A 20,598-nucleotide genomic window follows, 5' to 3' on the forward strand; every position below is an offset into this window, starting at 1 on the left:
AGGAACTTCCTGGGAAAGAACCAAGGGATCGGTTAAAGTGTGTTTGCTTTAATGCAGGGAGTATCAGGAATGAAAGTGATGAGCTTAGAACTTGGATCAGTACCTGGTGCTATGATGTTGTGGCCATAACAGAAACGTGGGTTTCTCAGGGGCAGGAATGGTTGGTGGATGTTCCAGGGTTTAGAACATTTAAAAAGAATAGTGAGGGAGGAAAAAAAGGAGAGGGTGTAGGACTGCTAATCAGAGAGTGAATCACAGCTACAGAAGTTACCATTGTTGAGGAGGGTCTGCCTATTGAGTCAGTATGGGTGGAAATTAGGAACAGTAAGGGAGTAGTCACCTCATTAGGGGTTTACTACAGGCCCCCCAGTAGCAGCAGAGAGATTGAAGAAAGCATAGGTTGGCAGATTTTGGGAAAGTGTGAATGTGGTAGGGTAGTTGTAATGGGTGACTTTAACTTTCCCAATATTGATTGGAACCTCCTTCGAGCAGATGGTTTGGAAGGAGCTGTTTTTGTAAGGTGTGTTCAGGAGGGTTTCCTAACTCAGTACTTTGACAGGCTGACGAGGGGAGAGGCCATTTTGGATTTGGTGCTCGGCAATGAGCCGGGGCAGGTGTCAGATCTTGCGGTGGGAGAGCATTTTGGGGATAGTGACCACAACTGCCTCACATTCTATATAGCTATGGAGAAGGAGAGAAGCAGGCACAATGGGAGGATATTTAATTGGGGAAAAGGAAACTATAATACTATCAGAAGTGCGTTGGGAAGCATGGACTGGGAGCAATTGTTCCATGGAAAGGGCACTATAGACGTATGAAGACTGTTTAAGGAACAGTTGTTGCGAGTGATGCACAAATGTTTTTCCTCTGAGACAGGCAAGAAGGGGTAAGATAAAGGAACCGTGGATGACGAGAGTGGAGGAGCTTCTCGTCAAAAGAAAGAAGGCAGCTTACGTAAGGTGGAGGAAGCAAGGGTCTTGCTCAGCTGTAGAGGATTACAGGTAGCCGAGGAAGGAGCTCAAAAATGGTCTGAGGAGAGCCAGGAGGGGACACAAAAAAGGGTTGGCAGGAAGGATTAGGGAGAATCCAAAAGCATTTTACACATATGTGAGGAATAAGAGAATGATCAAAGAAAGAATAGGGCCGATCAGGGATAGCATAGGGAACTTGTGTATAGGGTCTGAGGAGGGAGGGGAAGCTCTAACTGGGTTTTTTGCTTCTGTCTTTACGAAAGAAAAGGACCTTGTAGTGAATGAAACCATTGAGGAGCAGGTAAGCATGCTGGAACAAATAGAGATTGAGGAAGCTGATGTGTTGAAAATTTTGACAAACATTGACGAGTCGCCAGGGCCAGACCAGATTTGTCCTCGGCTGCTTTGGGAAGCGAGAAATGTGATTGCTTCACCGCTTGCGAAGATCTTTGCATCCTCGCTCTCCACCGGAGTCGTGTCAGAGGACTGGAGGGAGGCAAATGTAATTCCTCCCTTCAAGAAAGGAAATAGGGAAATCCCCGGCAATTACAGACCAGTCGGTCTCCCGTCTATCGTCTGGAAGGTGTTAGAAAGGATTCTGAGGGATAGGATTTATGACCATCTGGAAGAGCATGGCTTGATTAAATGCAGTCAGCATGGCTTTGAGGGGCAGGTCATGCCTCACAAATCTTATTGAATTCTTTGAGGATGTTACTAGATAAGTTGATGAGGGTCAAGTGGTGGTTGTGTATATGGACTTCAGTAAGGCATTTGTGGGCGGCACGGTGGCGCAGTGGTACAGTGGTTAGCACTGCTGCCTCACAGCGCCAGAGATCCGGGTTCAATTCCCGCCTCAGGCGACTCTCTGTGTGGAGTTTGCACATTCTCCCCATGTCTGCGCGGGTTTCCTCTGGGTGCTCCGGTTTCCTCCCACACTCCAAAAATGTGCAGGTCAGGTGAATTGGTCATGCTAAATTGCCCGTAGTGTTAGGTAAGGGGTAGATGTAGGGGTTGCGCTTTGGCGGGTGCGATGTGGACTTGTTGGGCTGAAGGGCCTGTTTCCACACTGTAAAGTAATCTAATCTAAAAAAAAAATAAGGTTCCCCATGGTAGGCTCGTTCAGAAGGCCAGGAGGAATGGGATACAGGAAAATTTAGCTGTCTGGTTGAAAGAAGACAGCGAGTGGTAGTAGAAGGAAAATATTCTGCCTGGAAGTCAGTGGTTAGTGGTGTTCCACAGGGCTCTGTTCTTTGGCCTCTACTCTTTGTAATTTTTATTAATGACTTGGATGAGGAGATTGAAAGATGGATTAGCAAGATTGCAGATGACGCAAAGGTTGGAGGTGTCATTGATAGTATAGAGGACTGTTGTAGGCTGCAGCGTGACATTGACAGGATGCAGAGGTGGCAGATGGAGTTCAACCTGGATAAATGCAAGGTGATGCATTTTGGAAGGTCGAACTTGAAAGTTGAGTACAGGATTAAAGACAGGATTCTTGGCATTGTGGAGGAACAGCGGGATCTTGGTGTGCAGGTACATAGATCCCTTAAAATTGCCACCCAGGTAGACAAGGTTGTTAAGAAACCATATGGTGTTTTGGCTTTCATTAACAGGGGGATTGAGTTTAAGAGCCGTGAGATCTTGTTGCAGCTCTATAAAACTTTGATTAGACCGCACTTGGAATGCTCTGTTCAGTTCTGATCGCCCTATTATAGGAAAGATGCAAATGTTTTGGAGAGGGTTCAGAGGAGATTTACCAGGATGTTGCCTGCAATGGAGGGCTTAACTTACGAAGAGAGGTTGGCTGAGCTTACCCACTCACTTAACCTGTCTATATTGATCTGTTATCCTTGTTATGTCACCTTCGTAATACAAGTTTCTATCAATCCTAATATTGTCTCCAGATTTAGCCACCATGCATTAAATCCCATCCAAGTCATTGGTAAAAAAATTAAAATATTGAGAACCTAGCACAGACCCTTTGGCATCACTCTGCTAATCTGAAAAAAAAGACCGATTTTAGGTGTACGTTGGTTGGCTGGCAAAAAACAACCTCCTATCTAGGCTGCTATATTACTCCATACAATATGCGCTCCTGATATGGGCCGTATGCTGGCAGGTGGGACTAGATTAGGTTGTGATATCTGGTTGGCATGGACAGGTTGGACCGAAGGACCTGTTTCCATGCTGTACATCTCTATGACTCGATGTGGAATCTGATTCAATGCCTTCTGGAAATTCCAAACTTGGCTTTTTGGTTGAAAGAATATCATGAAAGTTATCTGTAAAAGCATTGTCTTTTCTTATTTTCATGATGCTCAGTAAATATTTGAAGGGAAGGTGCCAAGTATATACCAAGGGATTTCCTTGTAAAAGAGGGAGATGCAATACAGCACAAAAGTCAAGCTGAATACTAATACTTGTGTATTAGCTTCATAATGTAAGTACAGTGGGATCAGGTTGTTATCTCAATTCTTTTCCCACCTTCTGGTATATAACGTGAAGAGGCCAAGAATGATGAACAAAGCCCCTTTAGAATAAATTGTGCTTTGCACTAAGTTATGTAGATATAACAACATTCTTTTATTCTTTTCATGTTTCTTTAATACACACACACACCCCCTCCTACCCCCCAGGGCTTATCCTAGTGTTCAAAGTTGAAGGGTATAACTTGGAGCTGATGTCTTCGTTGCCTGATATTTGGGGTACCTGTGAGATGATTGCATGAAACAATTTATGATTAATATATTATTCAGCAAATGTCACATTTAAATAAATGTGCCAGAGCATTACCCAAGCAGCCATTTAAGATTTTTGTTAAGTTTAAACTTTGCTTCCAGGAGATTTTTTTATACATGTTATTACTTGAGACATTAAGTTCAAAATATATATTTTTTTCACATCTAGACGTTTAATTTTATCATTGACCAGAAACTGAACTGAGTTAGCCATTTCAGTACCATGGCTACAAAGGCTAGGTTAGTGAGTAACTCACCACCTGCCTCTTCAAAGTCTATCTGTCATCTACAATCACAAGTCGAGGATGTGATGGAATTCTCTCCATTCGCTCCCCTTTGACAAACATTCACTTCCTCCACCACTGCCATTCACTCAATCTACAAGATACACTGCAGAAATTCATCAAGGCTCCTTAGACAGCTTTCCAAGCCCATAAAACTTCCATCTAGAAGGACAAGGGCAGCAGTTACATGGGAATACCACCAGCTGCAAGTTCTACTTCGAGCAACTCACCATGCTGACTTTGAAATATGTTGCTGTTCCTTCTGTGTCGCTGGTCAAAATCCTATAACTACCTCCCTAATGGCATTGTGAATCAACCTACGGTAAATGGACTGCAGCTGTTCAAGAAGGCAGCTCACCATCACCTTCTGAAGGGCAAGTAGGGTTACGCCATAAATGCTGACAAACCACTGACACCCACATCCCATGAATGAATTAATTTAACAAAGTAAATCAGTGGGAAAGAGGTAAGGTACTGTGCAAATTGTTGACACTAAGCCAGCATGTCCTTGGGTCCTGAATCGACTTCATATTATGGTCTTAAAATAAATGGCTAGTGAGAAAGTTTATGCATTAGTTTTAATTTTCTAAAACTCCCCAGTTTCAGGATCGATCCCATTAGATTGCAAAATAGCAATTGTAGCTACATTTCTCAAAAAGATAGAGATACAAAAAACAGGAAACTACTGGCTAATTAGTTGAATATATGTCTTAAGAACTTGTAAAAAGATATTATGAATGACATTCAAGCAAGACATTTAATGTTCAAGGTAATTGAGCAAAGTCAAAGTAGTTTTGTGAAAGGGCAATTATTTTTAACCAACTTATTTAAAGGAGAACTGTTGGATATACTGTACTTAGATTTTCAGTCAACATTTGATAAAGTGTCACATAAAATGTTATTACAGAAAATCAAAACCTATTATGTAGAGGATAACCTGTTGGTATGAATAGAAGGTTGGTCAGCTACCAGGAGACATAAAGTTGCCAAAAATGAGCCTTTTTCTGTTTGGCAACATGTAACAATGGTGTGCCATCATCGATCTGTGCTCTGACCTCACCTTTTTATATAAATTACTTGGATGAAAATACTGCATGTATTGTTGCTAAATTTGCAATAGGTAAGAATGTAAGTTGTGAGGAGAACAAAGGGATATAAATTGGTTAAAGGAGTGGGCAAAGATCTGAAAAATGGTGTATTTTATGGTCAAACATGAAATTGTCCATTTTGCACAGGAAGAATAAAAAGAGTCATATTTAAATGATGAGAAATTACTGAGTTCTGAGGTGCAGAGATACAAGGGTGTTCTAATGTTTAAACTGCAAAAATTCAGTATGTAGGTACAGCAAATAATTAGAAAAGCTAATTAAATGTTAATATTAATTGCAAGGGGAATTGATTAGAAAAATAGGTCAGTTAGCTTCAGTTATACAGGGTATTGATGAATTGACATTAGGACTACTGTACATTATTGGTGGTCTTAAAGGAAGAGCATGAATGTATTGGAAGTAATTCAGAGAAGATTTTCTCAGCTATTGGCTGGAATTGGTAGATTACTGATGAGGAAAGGTTGGACAGGATAGGCTAATGTTTAGAACAACAAGAGGCGACTTGAGTGAAATATGCAAGATCCAGATGGTCTTGACAGGCTAGATATGGAAAGGATGTTTTGGGTTGTGGGAGACTGTAAAACTAGGCACCACTGTTTCAAAAATGGGGTCACCCATTTAAGACACAGGTGAGAGAATATCTTCTTTGAGGGTCATGAGTTTTGGAACTTGCTTTCTGAAAAGGTGGAGGAATGAGAGTCATAGAGATGTACAGCATGGAAACCGACCCTTCGGTCCAACCCCTCCCCTTGAATATTTTCAATGCAGAGTTAAATTCTTGATAAGTAAGAAAATTAAAGGTTGTCAGCAGCACGCATGAACATAGAGCAAGCAGATCAGCTAAATTTTAAAGCAAGGTGGAGATGCTGGGTGGCCTACTGCTTTTTATTTGGGTATAAAATTTACAGCCTAATTCTCGTAATGTTACTGGTGTCCAAAGGTAGGAAAACATGTTGGATGGTTTTCAAGAAGCAAACTCAGCTGTTCTCAAATTTTAGAGAAACGACCCTTTGGGAATTGATGGAAACCTTTATATCTAATGATGATGTTGTAGAAATTGGTTTTAGGCAAAACCTGTCTCTCTAGAAATAGATACAAGTTTCTGTATGATACAGTATAAAGCATCATGTGCAAAATGGCTGGCAAAACATGACCAATTATAGGAAACAGACAGTGATTAAGTTTTTGACTTCACTTTCTGTCCATTTACATGGAAAGAATAACCATGTTCAAAAGATTAGCGGTTCTTAACCTTTTGCATCTTGAGTGGTACCAACTATTTTGCCAAAAAACCCTGGTTCCACTGTGATAAAAATAAACCCCTGCTCATTCCAATGATTGTATTTTTATGTTCACATAATTTTAACCTTGTATTAATCATAGTGGAAATTTTTGAGCACAGCCCAGTCTGCTAGTTTCTTGATATACAAGCGTTTAATAACTTCCTGATGGATTTCTGTCTAAAGTGAGAAAATGTTTTACCAAGTATATACAGAAAAGGGAAACTGAAAGAATGGTTGTGTATGGTATTGTTGGTGGGAGAGCTGTGGAACAGCTTCAAAATGGCATGATCATTGATAATATTGTATGTTTAGCTTTTTTTTCTTGAATGCAGCATGGAGAAGCTGCATTTTTCATTGGAGCTCCACAATTCATAATTTAAATATTGGAATTTGTATCGCACTTAATGTGTTGTCTTTTGAGATGTTAAATTGCAGATAATTTATTAAACATCCCCTTTAAAGGTTTCACGGCAGTTTCACCAATTTGACTTTACTCTTACATGAAAAGAACTTTATGTAAACAGACCATTCGTCCCATTGTGTCTATGCCAGTCAACAAAGATCTGACTGCACTAATCTAATTTTCCAGCTCTTGGCCCACAGCCCAGAGGCAATGGCAATGCAAAGAAATGTTTCAAGAATTTCTGACTCAGGTAGCGAGTTCCAGACTTCCACCACCAAAAAAAGAAAATATTTGATAGCAAAGAATCTGAAATCTCAAATCTGTCTGATAAACGAAAGGGGAAAACAGTCAAGGCAAGAAGAGATTTGTTCAGTGCAAGAATGGCTACCATTGAAATAATGCCTGTCAGAAAGGTCTTTTTGTGTCTTGGAGACGAGATACACGGTTGAAAAATTATTTGGACTATCCTGTACCTACGTGCTCTGCAGGTTACCAAATGGTAGGATACCATTTGCAAATGCAAAATTTGCGCCCCCACCTCCCGCCTCACTTCCCTCCAAGGCCCCAAGGGATCCTTCCATATCCGTCACAAATTCACCTGCACCTCCACACACATCATTTACTGCATTCGCTGCACCCGATGTGGCCTCCTCTACACTGGGGAGACAGGTCGCCTACTTGCGGAATGTTTCAGAGAGCACCTCTGGGACACCGGCACCAACCAACCCAACCACCCCGTGGCTGAACACTTTAACTCCCCCTCCCACACTGCCAAGGACATGCGTCGCCATCGCCAGACCATGGCAACACGACGCCTGGAGGAAGAGCGCCTCATCTTCCGCCTAGGAACCCTCCAACCACAAGGGATGAATACAGATTTCTCCAGCTTCCTCATTTCCCCTCCCCTCACTTTATCTCAATCCCAACCCTCGGACTTAGCCCCGCCTTCTTGACCTGCAATCATCTTCCCGACCTCTCCGCCTCCGCCCCCGCCCCCACCCCCTCTCCGGCCTATCACCCTCACTTTAACCTCCTTCCACCTAAGTCCCTCCTCCTACCTTTTATTTTAGCCTGCTTGGCACACCCTCCTCATTCCTGAAGAAGGGCTTATGCCCGAAACATCGATTCTCCTGTTCCTTGGATGCTGCCTGACCTGCTGCACTTTTCCAGCAACACATTTTTCAGCTCTGATCTCCAGCATCTGCAGTCCTCACTTTCTCCCGGTAGGATACTGCACTCAAACATACTTTTAGATCTACTAAGGTCTCTGTTTTCCTCCATATTCATTGCCAAAATTGAACCATTTCCTAATGGATGCCCCATCCTTGCCAAGTTTGCTCCCTTCATTATTATGCCTGCATGATTCACAGGTCAACTTTTCAGTGTGCAAAATATTATAGCCCCAGGAAGGGAGTGTTGCTTCAGGGAGTTTTAACAATCTTAACTAATAAGATTAGTTGGATTTGTTTCGTTTTGTTGGCAGGAATAACATTTTTCTTGCTTTGTTGGTTGGTTGTGCTTATTTTGATATTTGGCCTGCTCTTTATAAGAGAGGTCCGTGGTACTTTTAGGTTTGTTTGCTTGAAGAGATATTTGATCAATAAACAAATAGTGGTAGCAGTATGTACCATCTACAAGATGTACCGCATCAACAAGGCTCTTTCAACAGCTCCTTCCATACCTGCAACATCTGTCATTCAGAAAGACAAGGACATCAGATGCATAGAAATATCACAACCCGCAGCTTGAAACTATATTGCTGTTTCTGCACTGGTCAAAATCATAAATCTCCCCTGCTAACAGCACTGTGGGTGTACCCAAACCCCAAGGACTTCAGTTCAGGCGGGCAGCTCATTATCATCTCCTTGAGGAATTAAGAATAGGCAGCGAATGCAATCCTCACCAGCAAAGCCTATACCCCATGAACTAATAAAAAAGAAACCTTAAAACTAGCTAATCATTGTGTCATTGTCGCTTTGCTTTCTAAATAAACAAATGTCGTCTTATGAACCAACATATTGGTGCACTAATTTCATACTGTACTTCTGTGCTGTCTAAGTAAATGAGATGTCCTTGCATCATAAATTTATAATCCTAGTTCGAACATTTGACAAAATTAAAATGGGTGGGGGGTTCATTTAGATGTTCTGGGTTCTCTTCAAGTTCTGGCATATGTCCACCTTCATGATAGAATTGTTGATTTTGAGGGAAACTAATAACTTTATGGAAATTAACTTCATTAGAAAATATTTTAAATTCTCAGGAAGCAAAATGGCTATGCTGTTTCAATTATAGTGTTGCTGATGTAACAAAGACAAGTTCTTGAAATGTGACCAATGTACTTCAAGTACTTAGAATGAGCACATTATATGAATGCAAGGCACATCATTCAAGTGTATGAGATGGCAAAAACAATATTAAAATACTTTAAATCTACAAACCTGGGAGTAGAAGACTTGCACAGGTGCTCATTTATATAAGCCACTAAACTGTTTGTTTCATTTGTATCATTTTGCATTAGGATTCCCTGGGATTTCTCTTAATTTTCCCTGCGTCAGTTCAGTTAATCCTGTAGTTTAACTTCTGTTACCACTCCATTATGGCAGAAAAAAAACTGCTTTTTTTTTGTGTTAAATCCTGCTACGTATTTTGTTCTTAAACTTCCCAGGCCACCTGTTCTTTAGAAGGCAGGTGAATGAGGTGATAGCAGTTGATGCTGCTATCTATCCGAATGGACCTGGGATGACTTCTTTCTCCAACCAATTCAATATAAGGGAGGCTGCAAGCATCCATATTAAGAGCTTGAACCTATAATCCAGTTGTTCATTGTGATTATTTCTTTCACTCATTACTTGCTATTTAATAACTTTTGGGATTAGCTTAGTTGGCTGAATGGGCTAGAATGTGATGCATGGTTATGCCAGTGTTATGGGTTTAATTAATGTACTGGCTATGGTAGGTCATAGAGGTTTTCCTCTTCACCTTGCCTCATGCTTGAGAATTGGTTCCCATCAAGCCAATTATCATTAAGTAATGGAGAGACATGTTTTGTGGACTGTGACCAATCACCTTACCTAATAAATTTCTCCGAGTACTTCAATTATATTATCCTGTATTACCAACATCACAAATGTGTTTTCATCTAGTAACTGTCAGTTTGCATAGTTATTATCCTAAAACACTAAAATTACTTTGACATGTTTCATGATGGGTCTGATGTCCTAAGCATTAAGCCTATCGCAATTAGCATTTTATAGATCCCTTTCCAAGCAAGTAAAAACAAAGAAAGGATTTTGTGTTATTAATATCTGTAGCTTCCAGTACAGGCAGATGCATCACGCTGTCAGCCCACCTCATTTAAATCATTTATCAGTGTAATTCTCACACTCAAATATTCACTAAATGTCATCCAGTTGTGGAATCTCATCTAATGTTGGATATAGTTGTGACATTTGTAAATAGTTCTGGTTTGATACAGTCAGTACCTTGCTTGTTCTTTCAGACAGAACGAATACATATTGAATTGAAAATAGGCATAATGCACTAAAAAAGGCGACAGCCAGTTCACTTCTCTGAATATTGTCTTAACCAAACAGCCTTAAACAAAACCTGGAAATTAACTATCAATCATCATTAACTAGCACATGCTTCATGGTAATGCCTCTACTAATCAGAATACACTTGTCAACTAAGCAGCGCACTCCTCTCATTTGCATGTATGTTGGTTTTCTCCTCAAACTTGTGTTCTTATGAATTATCCTTTGAGTGATAGACAAAAAGCTTTGACAAATTGTCTTTTTCAGCCATAATTAAGTTCTGTACTGCTAACTGAATATTTAATTTTTAACCCTATTCCTTTGATCTCAACCCATTTATGTTGCTCCTCCAGTTATTGATTCTATTATATCAAGAATTTTGCAGTGCTGTCAAGTTTGTTGGCTTATGTAATCAATTGTGCAAATAGCTGTTTATCCTTGCCTGTTGTATATTCTAATATAATCCATCTCATGTTAAATGTTGTCTTCTTTCTGTGATTGCATAACCCATACAGGGGACTATTTTGGTAAGATATTTAATTTATTTAAAGCTTTACATACAAATCACTAAATGGACTAATTGCTTCTAATTGCATTTTTTCCCATTTCCATGCAGGGTTAGAATTTTTTTTTTCTAAAGTTTTGGTTGGATTTTCTATTTTGAGTATCCCAGTAGCAGAGCTTTTGCAGCCTGTGCCATGGTATAATTTAGAACCCATTTAATAACTGCTATCTGGCATTCATTCACCATATGGAACTCTGTTAAAAATAGATAACCAAATGCAATTTTGATGTGTAGAATTTAGTAGCCCCATTCAACTGACTTCATATAATTTTGGACCCTGCTTTGAGATGTTCTTCTACATTAGCCATACATGATGCAAATTTATACATCTTTAACACTATGTTCAACTAATGACTTATACAACTTAGTTACAGTTTTAAATACACTGTTGATATTATATGCTGCTTAAAAACACATTCTACATTTATGCTTTTAACCTTTTGAGATTTATTTTACCATCTTTAACAAGACTTCCGATAACATTCTTCATTCTCCAGGAGCCAAAAGAGAGGCAGGCAGGTTTATCTGTTCTCTGGGCCTCTGATAGTGTCAGTCTGTAACCAGTAACTAGAATTTACCCAAGAACAATTCAAAGTAACTCGGTTATTTTCTCACAACGTCTTGGGTATAGCAGAGGCTGTGGCTATCAAGTATTCTTTATTGCAAACTATGAATTCAAAACATAATGAATTGTTGAATCGTGAGACAAATTTTATAGATATTTTTTCATAGTTTGAAGTTAGGATCGTGAACCCTTGTGCCTTACCCCAACTGAGTATGCTAACATTGTTATTGCTTGAGTACAACTTCAAGTTATTTACCTTAATTGCTGAATTGCTTTATTTTTTACTTTAATTATCCATAGTGATGCTGGTGTGAGCCAGTCGCAGGATGACAGCATCGTTGGAACAAGGCAGTTTAGGCACAGTGTTGCTGTAATGCCTTTCACTGGAACGCTTTCCTCGAGTAGTCCTGACCTGTTGCAACCTGCTACTAGTTTGCTTGATTTCACGAATCCTACAGGTAAAAACAAAGCCTGGAAATATTTCTTTAGCTACAGATGAAATTCAAAATAATTTTTTAGATTTGCATGTCCTTCAGAGCTCAGTATAATGAAAATAGTAGTTGACCTTGAGACTTCCTTCAACAATTTTCATATGGAAAGAAGGAAAATAAAAGGTCAGAACAGACCACAGCACTTCAGTAAAAATTAAGTGTATGTGCTATTGCTATGTGGTCATGGAAAACAAAGTACTAAACATCCAAGGGTTTTTGTAGGGCTAACTCTGCATGTGATAATGTACTATATTTATAGAATACTTTTTTAGAATTCCAATGGAGATACCTTTCTTTAAACAAAAATGTAATACTTACTGAATGATCCCAAAGTAGGATTTTCTGAGAAAAATTAAAATTTTTGTAACTTTTATTTTAACACAAATTAAAGTCAACACAAATCAAACATGAATTGATAGGCAGATGATACTTGGAATAAAATGTTAAATTTCACTTAAAATATAGAATGCAACAAAGAATTATCTTGCATAGCCAGAAACATCACTCGCACCCACAACCTGTGCAACTTCATAGTTCCATAGTTCTATATTATGCTGTTCCTATTCTCAATGGTTGTTCAGGAGTCCTCTATGACAATACTTTTTATCCTCAGGAGTACACCAATACAATTCCTATCAACAAGGCACTCTTCTATGAATCCTGTCTTCCTCACAACATGGTAGCCTTGATGGAGTAGTTTTCTAGAATTCCCTTTCAACAAATCACCAGTTGGTTTGACAGCTTCCAGTTAAATGCACAGCTGTTTAATGACTCCAAGATATTTACACAGTTTTCAAGAATTCGGAGTTTTTGTTTTAATCCAGCTTGCCTCAAAGATCCTGTTTTTCCTTTCATGCAAATAGGAAAAAAAAGACCTCTTCCTGAGGGAGATTTACTATTACTTCTCACAAGAATGCTGTGTAATCCTCTTTCTGACTCTCTCTCCTTTCTGTTTGTGTCTAAATCTGTATGCTATTCATATTCTACCTTCAGTTCATTTTTGCAACTTTTAAGGGTCTGATCACATGACCTGTATCACTGCCTCCTTCCTATTTGTACTGCTTCCAGGCCAAGGTTGCTAGATTTCATACACCAGTGCTACTTATTACCAAGAAAATTATCATACTTTTACAACTCATGCAAAGCCTTAATGTTCGTCTCAAACATTCTTAAAAACAGTTAGAAATTCTGCAGGCATGTTAAAGAAAGTATTAGTGTTCCTCATTGTGTTGCTTCTAGGTCAAGATTATATCACTTTTTATTACTATCAAACTTGAAGATGTTCCCATTAAATGTTTTAAAAACTGACCCAAAGCTTACAAAAAGAATATTTCACATGGTCTCAGGTTGATGGGTAGTGAAGAAGGCATTTAGCATGCATTCCTTCATTGGTCAGAACATTGAGTAAAGGAGTTAGGATATCATGTTGCAGATGTACAGTACACTGGTGAGGGCACTTTTAGTGAGGGCACTACTTGCAAGTCTAGTCGTCCTTCTATAGGAAGGATGTCATTAAACCTGAGAGGGTGCAGAAAAGATTTACAAGGACTGGACTTACAGCAAGAGGCTGGCTTGACTGGGGTATCGGAAGTTGATGGACAACCTTTTGGAAGTTTATAAAATCATGGGATTCCAGAACTAGAGGGCATAGATTTAAGAGGACCAAGGAAAGATTTAAAAAGGACCTGAGGGGTAACTTTTCCATGCAGAGGCTGGTGCATGTATGGAATGAGTTGCCAGAGGAAGTGGTGGAGGTAGGTAAAATTACAACATTTACAAGGCACCTGGATGGATATATGAATAGGAAGGGTTTAGAGGGATATGGCACAAATGCTGGCAAACGGCACTAGGTCAGGTTGGGATGTCTGGTTGACACATTTGAGTTGGACCAAAGGGTCTTATTCCATGCTTTATGACTCTGACATTCAGAAATGAATTTTTGATTAAATTCATACATTTGGAGAATCGGAAATCTTTTCTCACTTCTTAAAAAGTCCTGAACTTAAGGCATTATTGATATTCTTTTAAAGAGATGATCTGCGAAGTTATACAGATGGATACTGGAAGTATTAGTTTTATGCGCTTTTTACTTTTCGACATAGAATTAATTTTTGAATGCTAGGGGCTATTTTGGAAAGGGAACATTCACAACTTGTATTAATATTTTCAATAAGACTATAAAAAATAATATTCACTTTTTTTTTATTTCAATTCGTTCCAGATCTCTCAGAACCATGCTTGCCAGTGACTTCCAACAGGGGGGAAATCTCATTAAAATGTATAAAATCCTGATGGGACTAGACAGGTTAGATCCAGGAAACATTTGCCCGATGTTGGGGACGTCCAGAACTAGGGGTCACAGTCTAAGAATAAGGAGTAAGCTGTTCAGGACTCAGATGAGGAAGAATTTCTTCACTCAGAGTTGTGAACCTGTGGAATTGTCTACCACAGAAAGCTGTTTAAGCCAGTTCATTAGATATTTTCAAGAGGGAGCTGGATATGGCCCTTGTGGCTAAAAGGATCAAGGGGTATGGAGGGAAAGCTGGAGTGGGATACAGAAATTGTATGATCAGCCATGACCACATTGGTGCAAACTCAAAAAGGGCCAAATGGCCTACTCCTGCACCTACTTTATATGAATTCTGATACCCAACGTCAGTGCTGCCAAATTGCTAATCACTGTGCAAGGACCCTTGGAGCAGTTGCAGCATATGTTAGTTCCAAGAGATAGATAGACCTAAATGTTGGTATAGCAAAAACAGATTCTCTGGTCATTATCATTCTCTGGTCTTAGCTGATTGTGCTAAGTAGCTTTGCACAAATTGGCTGCTTTGTTTCCTATATTACAGTCGTGATTATACTTGTAAGTACTCATTGGATGTAAGTTAAATTGAAATGTCCAATGCTTGTGATAAACCAGCATGCAAATATGAGTCTTTACATTTGTGAAACTTAAAATACTGATTCAAGAAATTTGATACTTCAACTTTGGTAAATATAACAACTTAACATTCTATCCTCTTATTCATCCCCCAAAAAATCAGCCATTACATGTAACATTCGGTTTGCCTTGTTCTTTTTTATGGATGTCATTTTCTAAAAACAGAAGTTCCCAATAGAGCAAGGGAGTTTAAACAATAGTTCTAATAGAATTGTTTTTATTTTTGAGATTTTGAAATGAATTTCTCAACAAAAGCTAAATAACTCATCTTGTTGATTATTTAAGATCCATGAATTTTAAGCTTAAAATGTATGATTATATATTTCTTAGGGTGTTATGGTTTCACATGATTGAAATTCGTACAGTTGGGTTACTGTAAATATTTTGAATGTATTTTCAATAATTGATACTGAATTTCCTTTTGTCTGTTCTGTTCCTAAACATTCGGCATCACAGTTGCAGGTTTTTATAGTGAGTATTCATCTGTTCTTCGGTGTCTGTGTTCTTGTATTGCATGCTTATTTCCTTGTACTGTAAGCTCACTTTATGTAGCTCCTTCATAAACCTAATTACAGGTAACAAATGTTTACTTTGTGTTATTGCTTTCATTTGGCTTTGTGGAGACTGATTGTTTAAAAATCCCTATGGGCTGAATTTTTGTCAGCCTCTGAATGACATGAGCAACAGAGAGTCAGTTTGGAAAAATATGACAAGATCAGAAAAATCAGATACATGGCATTGAGAAAATAAAATCCAATTTTGCACCTCCGGTTTGAGCAGCAAGATGAGAATGTCACTTAATGGAAAGAGCTATTTTTGTGTGCACTTAGTCCTCATTGTTACCTACTCTCTCATGTAGCATGTGACAATTTACCCAACATGAAATTCAAAATGGGTACCTGGCAGCTCCATCTTACCACTTGTTGTTCCTGATCTCTTTCAACCAGCAGTTCCCAACTCACCAGGGCACACTGCATGGGCACTGACCACCTGCACCCTCCAACCTCCCTGTCTCAAGAGGTTAGTATTAGTCATGTACCAACATCACCAGATCATCATGACAGATCTTCAACTCTCATATTATTGAAATTGATAGCTGTAATCTCTCCTTTGGAGCACATTGACATCTTGCATTGAAATGCTGCTGCTTTGCAGGGATAGGAGCACAACTTGTGGATTGGAACAGGGTGCATCTTGGCTATTAGGGCTTTTGACCGAAACGTCGATTTCGCTGCTTGTTGGATGCTGCCTGAACTGCTGTCCTCTTCCAGCACCACTAATCCAGATATTAGCTTGCACTGTTCGGGCATGCTGACTTCATGCCCACCTGGATGCTCAGATTATCCCTGCCTTGCCTTTTAACCATTATCATGTCATTCAGAACTTAGATGATCACTATACTTTTGTCTTGCCGCTTAACACTGACATAAGGTAGCTTATCATGTTTGCAAGCATTGAACAGTTAAGAGTGCATACATGTTGCTTTACAGTATTGTGCTACATCTGTGTCATACCTGCAGCATGTGTGAGCTGTTTAAAAGGAAAACACTGACTGTGCTTCAAATAATTGATTATGTTTGAAAGTCTAAGTGGGGGAAGGAATCCTCAGTCATGTGAAGGGGGACTTCAGTCATTCTAGGGAGAATTTGCACAATAAGATGAGGACATCATCTGCTATCAGTCCAATAGCTTGGACACAAATCAGTCAGATGCTTTGGGTGGTCAGTGTCAAGGGTTCTTTAACACTGCATCCAGAGAGTGTGCTACAATCACCTGCAAGTCCACTGCAATCAAACAGGGAATTCGTGCTAAATTAGTCAGGAGCTCCATAAAAATCAATCACGGGCCTGGTCACTCATCAGTCAAGGGTGTCTTCTAGGGGGGATGGGGTGGACCACAGTCAGTCCTGACTAGTGACTCGATGTTATGTTTTGCTATGCTGGCCATGGGGAAAGAACATTACTCTCTTAGAGAGGATTCAAACATGGTGTGATGCATGTGTAGTTTGATTGTTGTCACTGCACTTACTCCGACAGTCAGTCAGACAGATGGTGATGCCAAGTGGCAATACATTTAGAAATCTGGCTTTCTATTTGTAATGAAGTGTCTTCTGTGCCACCCACATATGCTCAGAAGATTTTCTTCCTCATTCGCCATCTCTGATGTGTACTGTGAAGTGCTGTTAGTGGCTGACAGCGATTAACCTGGTGCATAGCTGGGCCTTAAGTATGGCACCAACAGTGGAAATCCCAGCAAATCCTATAGCAGTGAGTACGCTGCTGCTGACAAGTGCTAGGTCAAGTCAGAGCATGCCGTGAGGCGTGGTGCATATATAATGAGGTAAAGGGCAGAGCATTACGTGAGAGAACTTGCTAGAACACTCAAGCTCTTCATGAAACTGGATGCAATTGCCCATTACCTCAACATCCATTTGATGGCATGACACTTCATACAATCTATGTGCAACACCTTGAACAGGAATTTGTCTGTCTTGCTTACCATATTTCACTTCCTCACCATGTATCAAGTTGCTGACCTCAGTCAGTTAACCGTATCAAGAGTTAAAGTAATTGCTTTTGTGGCTGGTAATTTCCCAAAAGGGAAAATGAAAATCAAATTGAGGATTGTTCTCAATCTGTTCCATGCGTTCCTTGGGAACTAGCTGAAATATAGAGCCTTGAAGCAAGTTATCAACCTTGCATCCCTGCCATTGGAAGTATGTGGTATGGCAATGCAAGGAACTCCAAAAAGAAGATAGAGGAATTTTATAAATTCATTTCAAAATGGTCCACTTTTGTTTCCATTGAGATTTGTTTTCAATAACATATCCTCGTTGCAGCTGTTATTCAAATCTCTCATTATATTTGTGCTGTAACAACTGATATTTTCATCATGAGTAGGCATGGCGCTTTCCCGTTTTTTTTTTCAAGATTTAACTTTACAAATAACATTTTAACCCATGTAAAAACTTGAGATATTGCAGAGACACATTTTTGTCCTAAATTGCAAATTTTCACTTTATTTGCCTCAAGGTGTTAAATATGGGAATAGAATAGTTTCTCTCATGTCACACTGTGTTAATACATTCTGATCCAGCACATCCTAATTGGAATATAGGTTAAGGAGAGGATAAGACCCTTTTATACTGGTCTAGTGTTGCTGGCTGAACTCTTGATAACATTAAAATCTATTCCTGATATTCACAGAGGTTAGCAGCCAAAAAGACCCCCAGGGTGAAATTGGTCCGTGTCCATCTCTCTAAATGTGAATCAGCTGCCTGTTACAGGAAAGCTGATTTTCTTTTCCAGAGACTCTTGTGTGAATGTATGCCTGAATTCTGTGGCCAATGACATATCCACTTTTAAAAAAAGACCCAGAACAAGCCTAGATAATTATTGTCCAGCTAGCTGAGGTAGCTGTGATAGTCAACATTGTGGTCTCTGTAACTGAGGTTGAAATCCTATGTAACCCGTTGCAAAACTCTGATGCATATCAAAATTCACATCAAGTTCTGTTCATCCTTCACCCCTGTCCCACAGTTTGGTACTTTTTTTAAAAAAAAGTCGAATCCTATTTTCACTTCCTTCCACGGTTTTACCTCTCCCTATCTTTGTAACCTTTAGCCCTATAACAACATATTGTCTAAGTTGTGAGGCCATGTAGCATCTGGGAAGCTCCATATGTACCACTTGGCATTCAGGCACATAGCTTGTGCTTGCAGAAGTTGTTACCATGTGCAGACTTCTGAGGTCCACATAGTGGTAAGAAAAATTAAGAACATAGAACAGTACAGGCCCTTTGTCCCTCAACGTTGTGCCGACCTTTTATCTTACTCTAAGAACAAATTAACCTACATATCCTTCATTTTACTATCATCCATATACCTATCCAAGAGTCACTTAAGTCTCTCAAATGTACCTGACTCTACTACCACTGCTGGCAGTGCATTCCACACACTCACCACACTCTTCCATCTCCCCTCAACCTTCCTCCAATCACCTTAAACTTATGCCCTTCGTGATAGCTATTTCTGCCCTGGGGAAAAAGTCTCTGGCTTATCCGCTCTATCTATGCCTCACATTATCTTGTACACCTCTATCAAGTCACCTCTCATCCTTCTTTGCTGCAGTGAGAAATGTCCTAGCTCCCTCAGCCTTTCTTCATAAGATATGCTCTCCAATCCAGGCAGCATCCTGGTAAATCTTCTCTGCACCCTCTCTAAAGCTGCCACATCCTTCCCATAATAAGGTGACCAGAACTGAACACAATATTCCAAGTGTGGTCTAATCAGGGGTTTCTCGAGCAGCATAAGCTTGCAGCACTTAAACTCAACCCCCCTGCTAATGAAAGCCAACACACTGTATGCCTACTTAATAAGCTTATCAACTTGGGTGGCAACTTTGAGGGATCTATGGACGTGGACCCCTCTGTTCTTCCACACTGTCAAGAATCCTGCCTTTAACACTATATTCTACATTCAAATTGACCTTCCAAAATAACTTTCACACTTTTTGGTTTGAACTCCATCTGCCACTTCTCAGTCTAGTTCTGCATCCTGTCAATGTCCTGTTGCAACCTACAACAGCCCTCCACACTATCCACAACTCCTTCAATATTCGTGTCATCAGCAAACTTACTAATCTACCCTTCTACTTCCTTGTCCAAATCATTTATAAAAATCATAAAGACCAGAAGTCCCAGAATCCCTGTGGAACACTACTGGTTAGCAAGCTTCAGGCTGAATACTTTACATCTACTACTACCTGTCTTCTGTGGGCCAGCCAATTCTGTATCCAGACAGCCACATTTCCCTGTATCCCATGCTTCCTCACTTTCTGAATGAGCCTACGAAGGGAACCTTTATCAATTGCCATGCTAAAATCCATATATACGACATCTACTGCTCTACCTTCATCAACGTGTTTTGTCACATCCTCAAAGAATTCAGTAAGGTTTGTAAGGTATGACCTGCCCTTCACAAAGCCATGCTGACTGCCTCTAATCAAACTTTGCTCTTCCAAATAATCATAAATCCTGTTTGTCAGAATCCTCTCAAATAATTTGCCCATCACCAAGGTAAGACTGACTGGTCTGTAATTCCCAGGGTTGTCCCGATTTCTTTCCTTGAACAAGGGAATAACATTTGCCACCCTTCAATCATCGGGTACTACTCCAGTGTGCAGTGAGAACACAAAGATCATCGCCAAAGGCGCAGCAATCTTCCCTCGCTCCCTGTAGTAACCTTGGGTATATCCCATCAGGCCCAAGGGACTTATCATGTTTTTCAAAGTTTCCAGCACCACATCATCATAACATCAACGCATTCAAGCATATCCATCTGTTTCACGCTGTCCTCCAGAAATGACAAGTCCCTCTCACTAGTAATGTTGAAGCAAAGTATTCATTAAGAACCTCCCCTACATCCTCAGACTCCAGGCACAAGTTCCCTTCACTATCCCTGTTCGACCCTACCTTCACTCTGGCCATCCTAGTGTTCCTCAAATAAGTGTAGAACGTCTTCAGTTTTTCTTAATCCCACCCACCAAGGCTTTTTCCTTCCTGGTTACTTTGTAATCCTCATGAACCTTGTCTGATCCTTGCTTCTTCAATCTTAAGTAAGCTTTCTTCTTCCTCTTGACGAGTTGATCCCCATCTCTTGTCATCCAAGGTGCTTTCATCCTACCATCCCTTCCTTGCCTTAATGGACAAACC

At 39.9% G+C, this 20,598-nt stretch overlaps 1 protein-coding gene across 16 annotated transcripts in view; it reads left to right on the forward strand.

The window, feature by feature from the left end:
• Positions 1–20,598, forward strand: part of LOC140492006 (rap guanine nucleotide exchange factor 6-like) — a 391,645-nt gene that overhangs the window by 294,861 nt on the left and 76,186 nt on the right. For 13 of the 16 annotated variants that reach the window (XM_072590612.1, XM_072590596.1, XM_072590598.1 and 10 more), the window contains 2 exons: positions 11,755–11,912; positions 15,343–15,357. In XM_072590612.1, coding sequence (XP_072446713.1) covers positions 11,755–11,912; positions 15,343–15,357 — 173 coding nt within the window. The remainder of the gene's footprint in view (positions 1–11,754; positions 11,913–15,342; positions 15,358–20,598) is intronic. The other 3 variants (XM_072590597.1, XM_072590600.1, XM_072590611.1) reach the window with 1 other exon arrangement.

Source organism: Chiloscyllium punctatum, chromosome 20 (genome assembly GCF_047496795.1).
Source record: "Chiloscyllium punctatum isolate Juve2018m chromosome 20, sChiPun1.3, whole genome shotgun sequence".
Taxonomy (NCBI): Eukaryota; Metazoa; Chordata; class Chondrichthyes; order Orectolobiformes; family Hemiscylliidae; genus Chiloscyllium; species Chiloscyllium punctatum.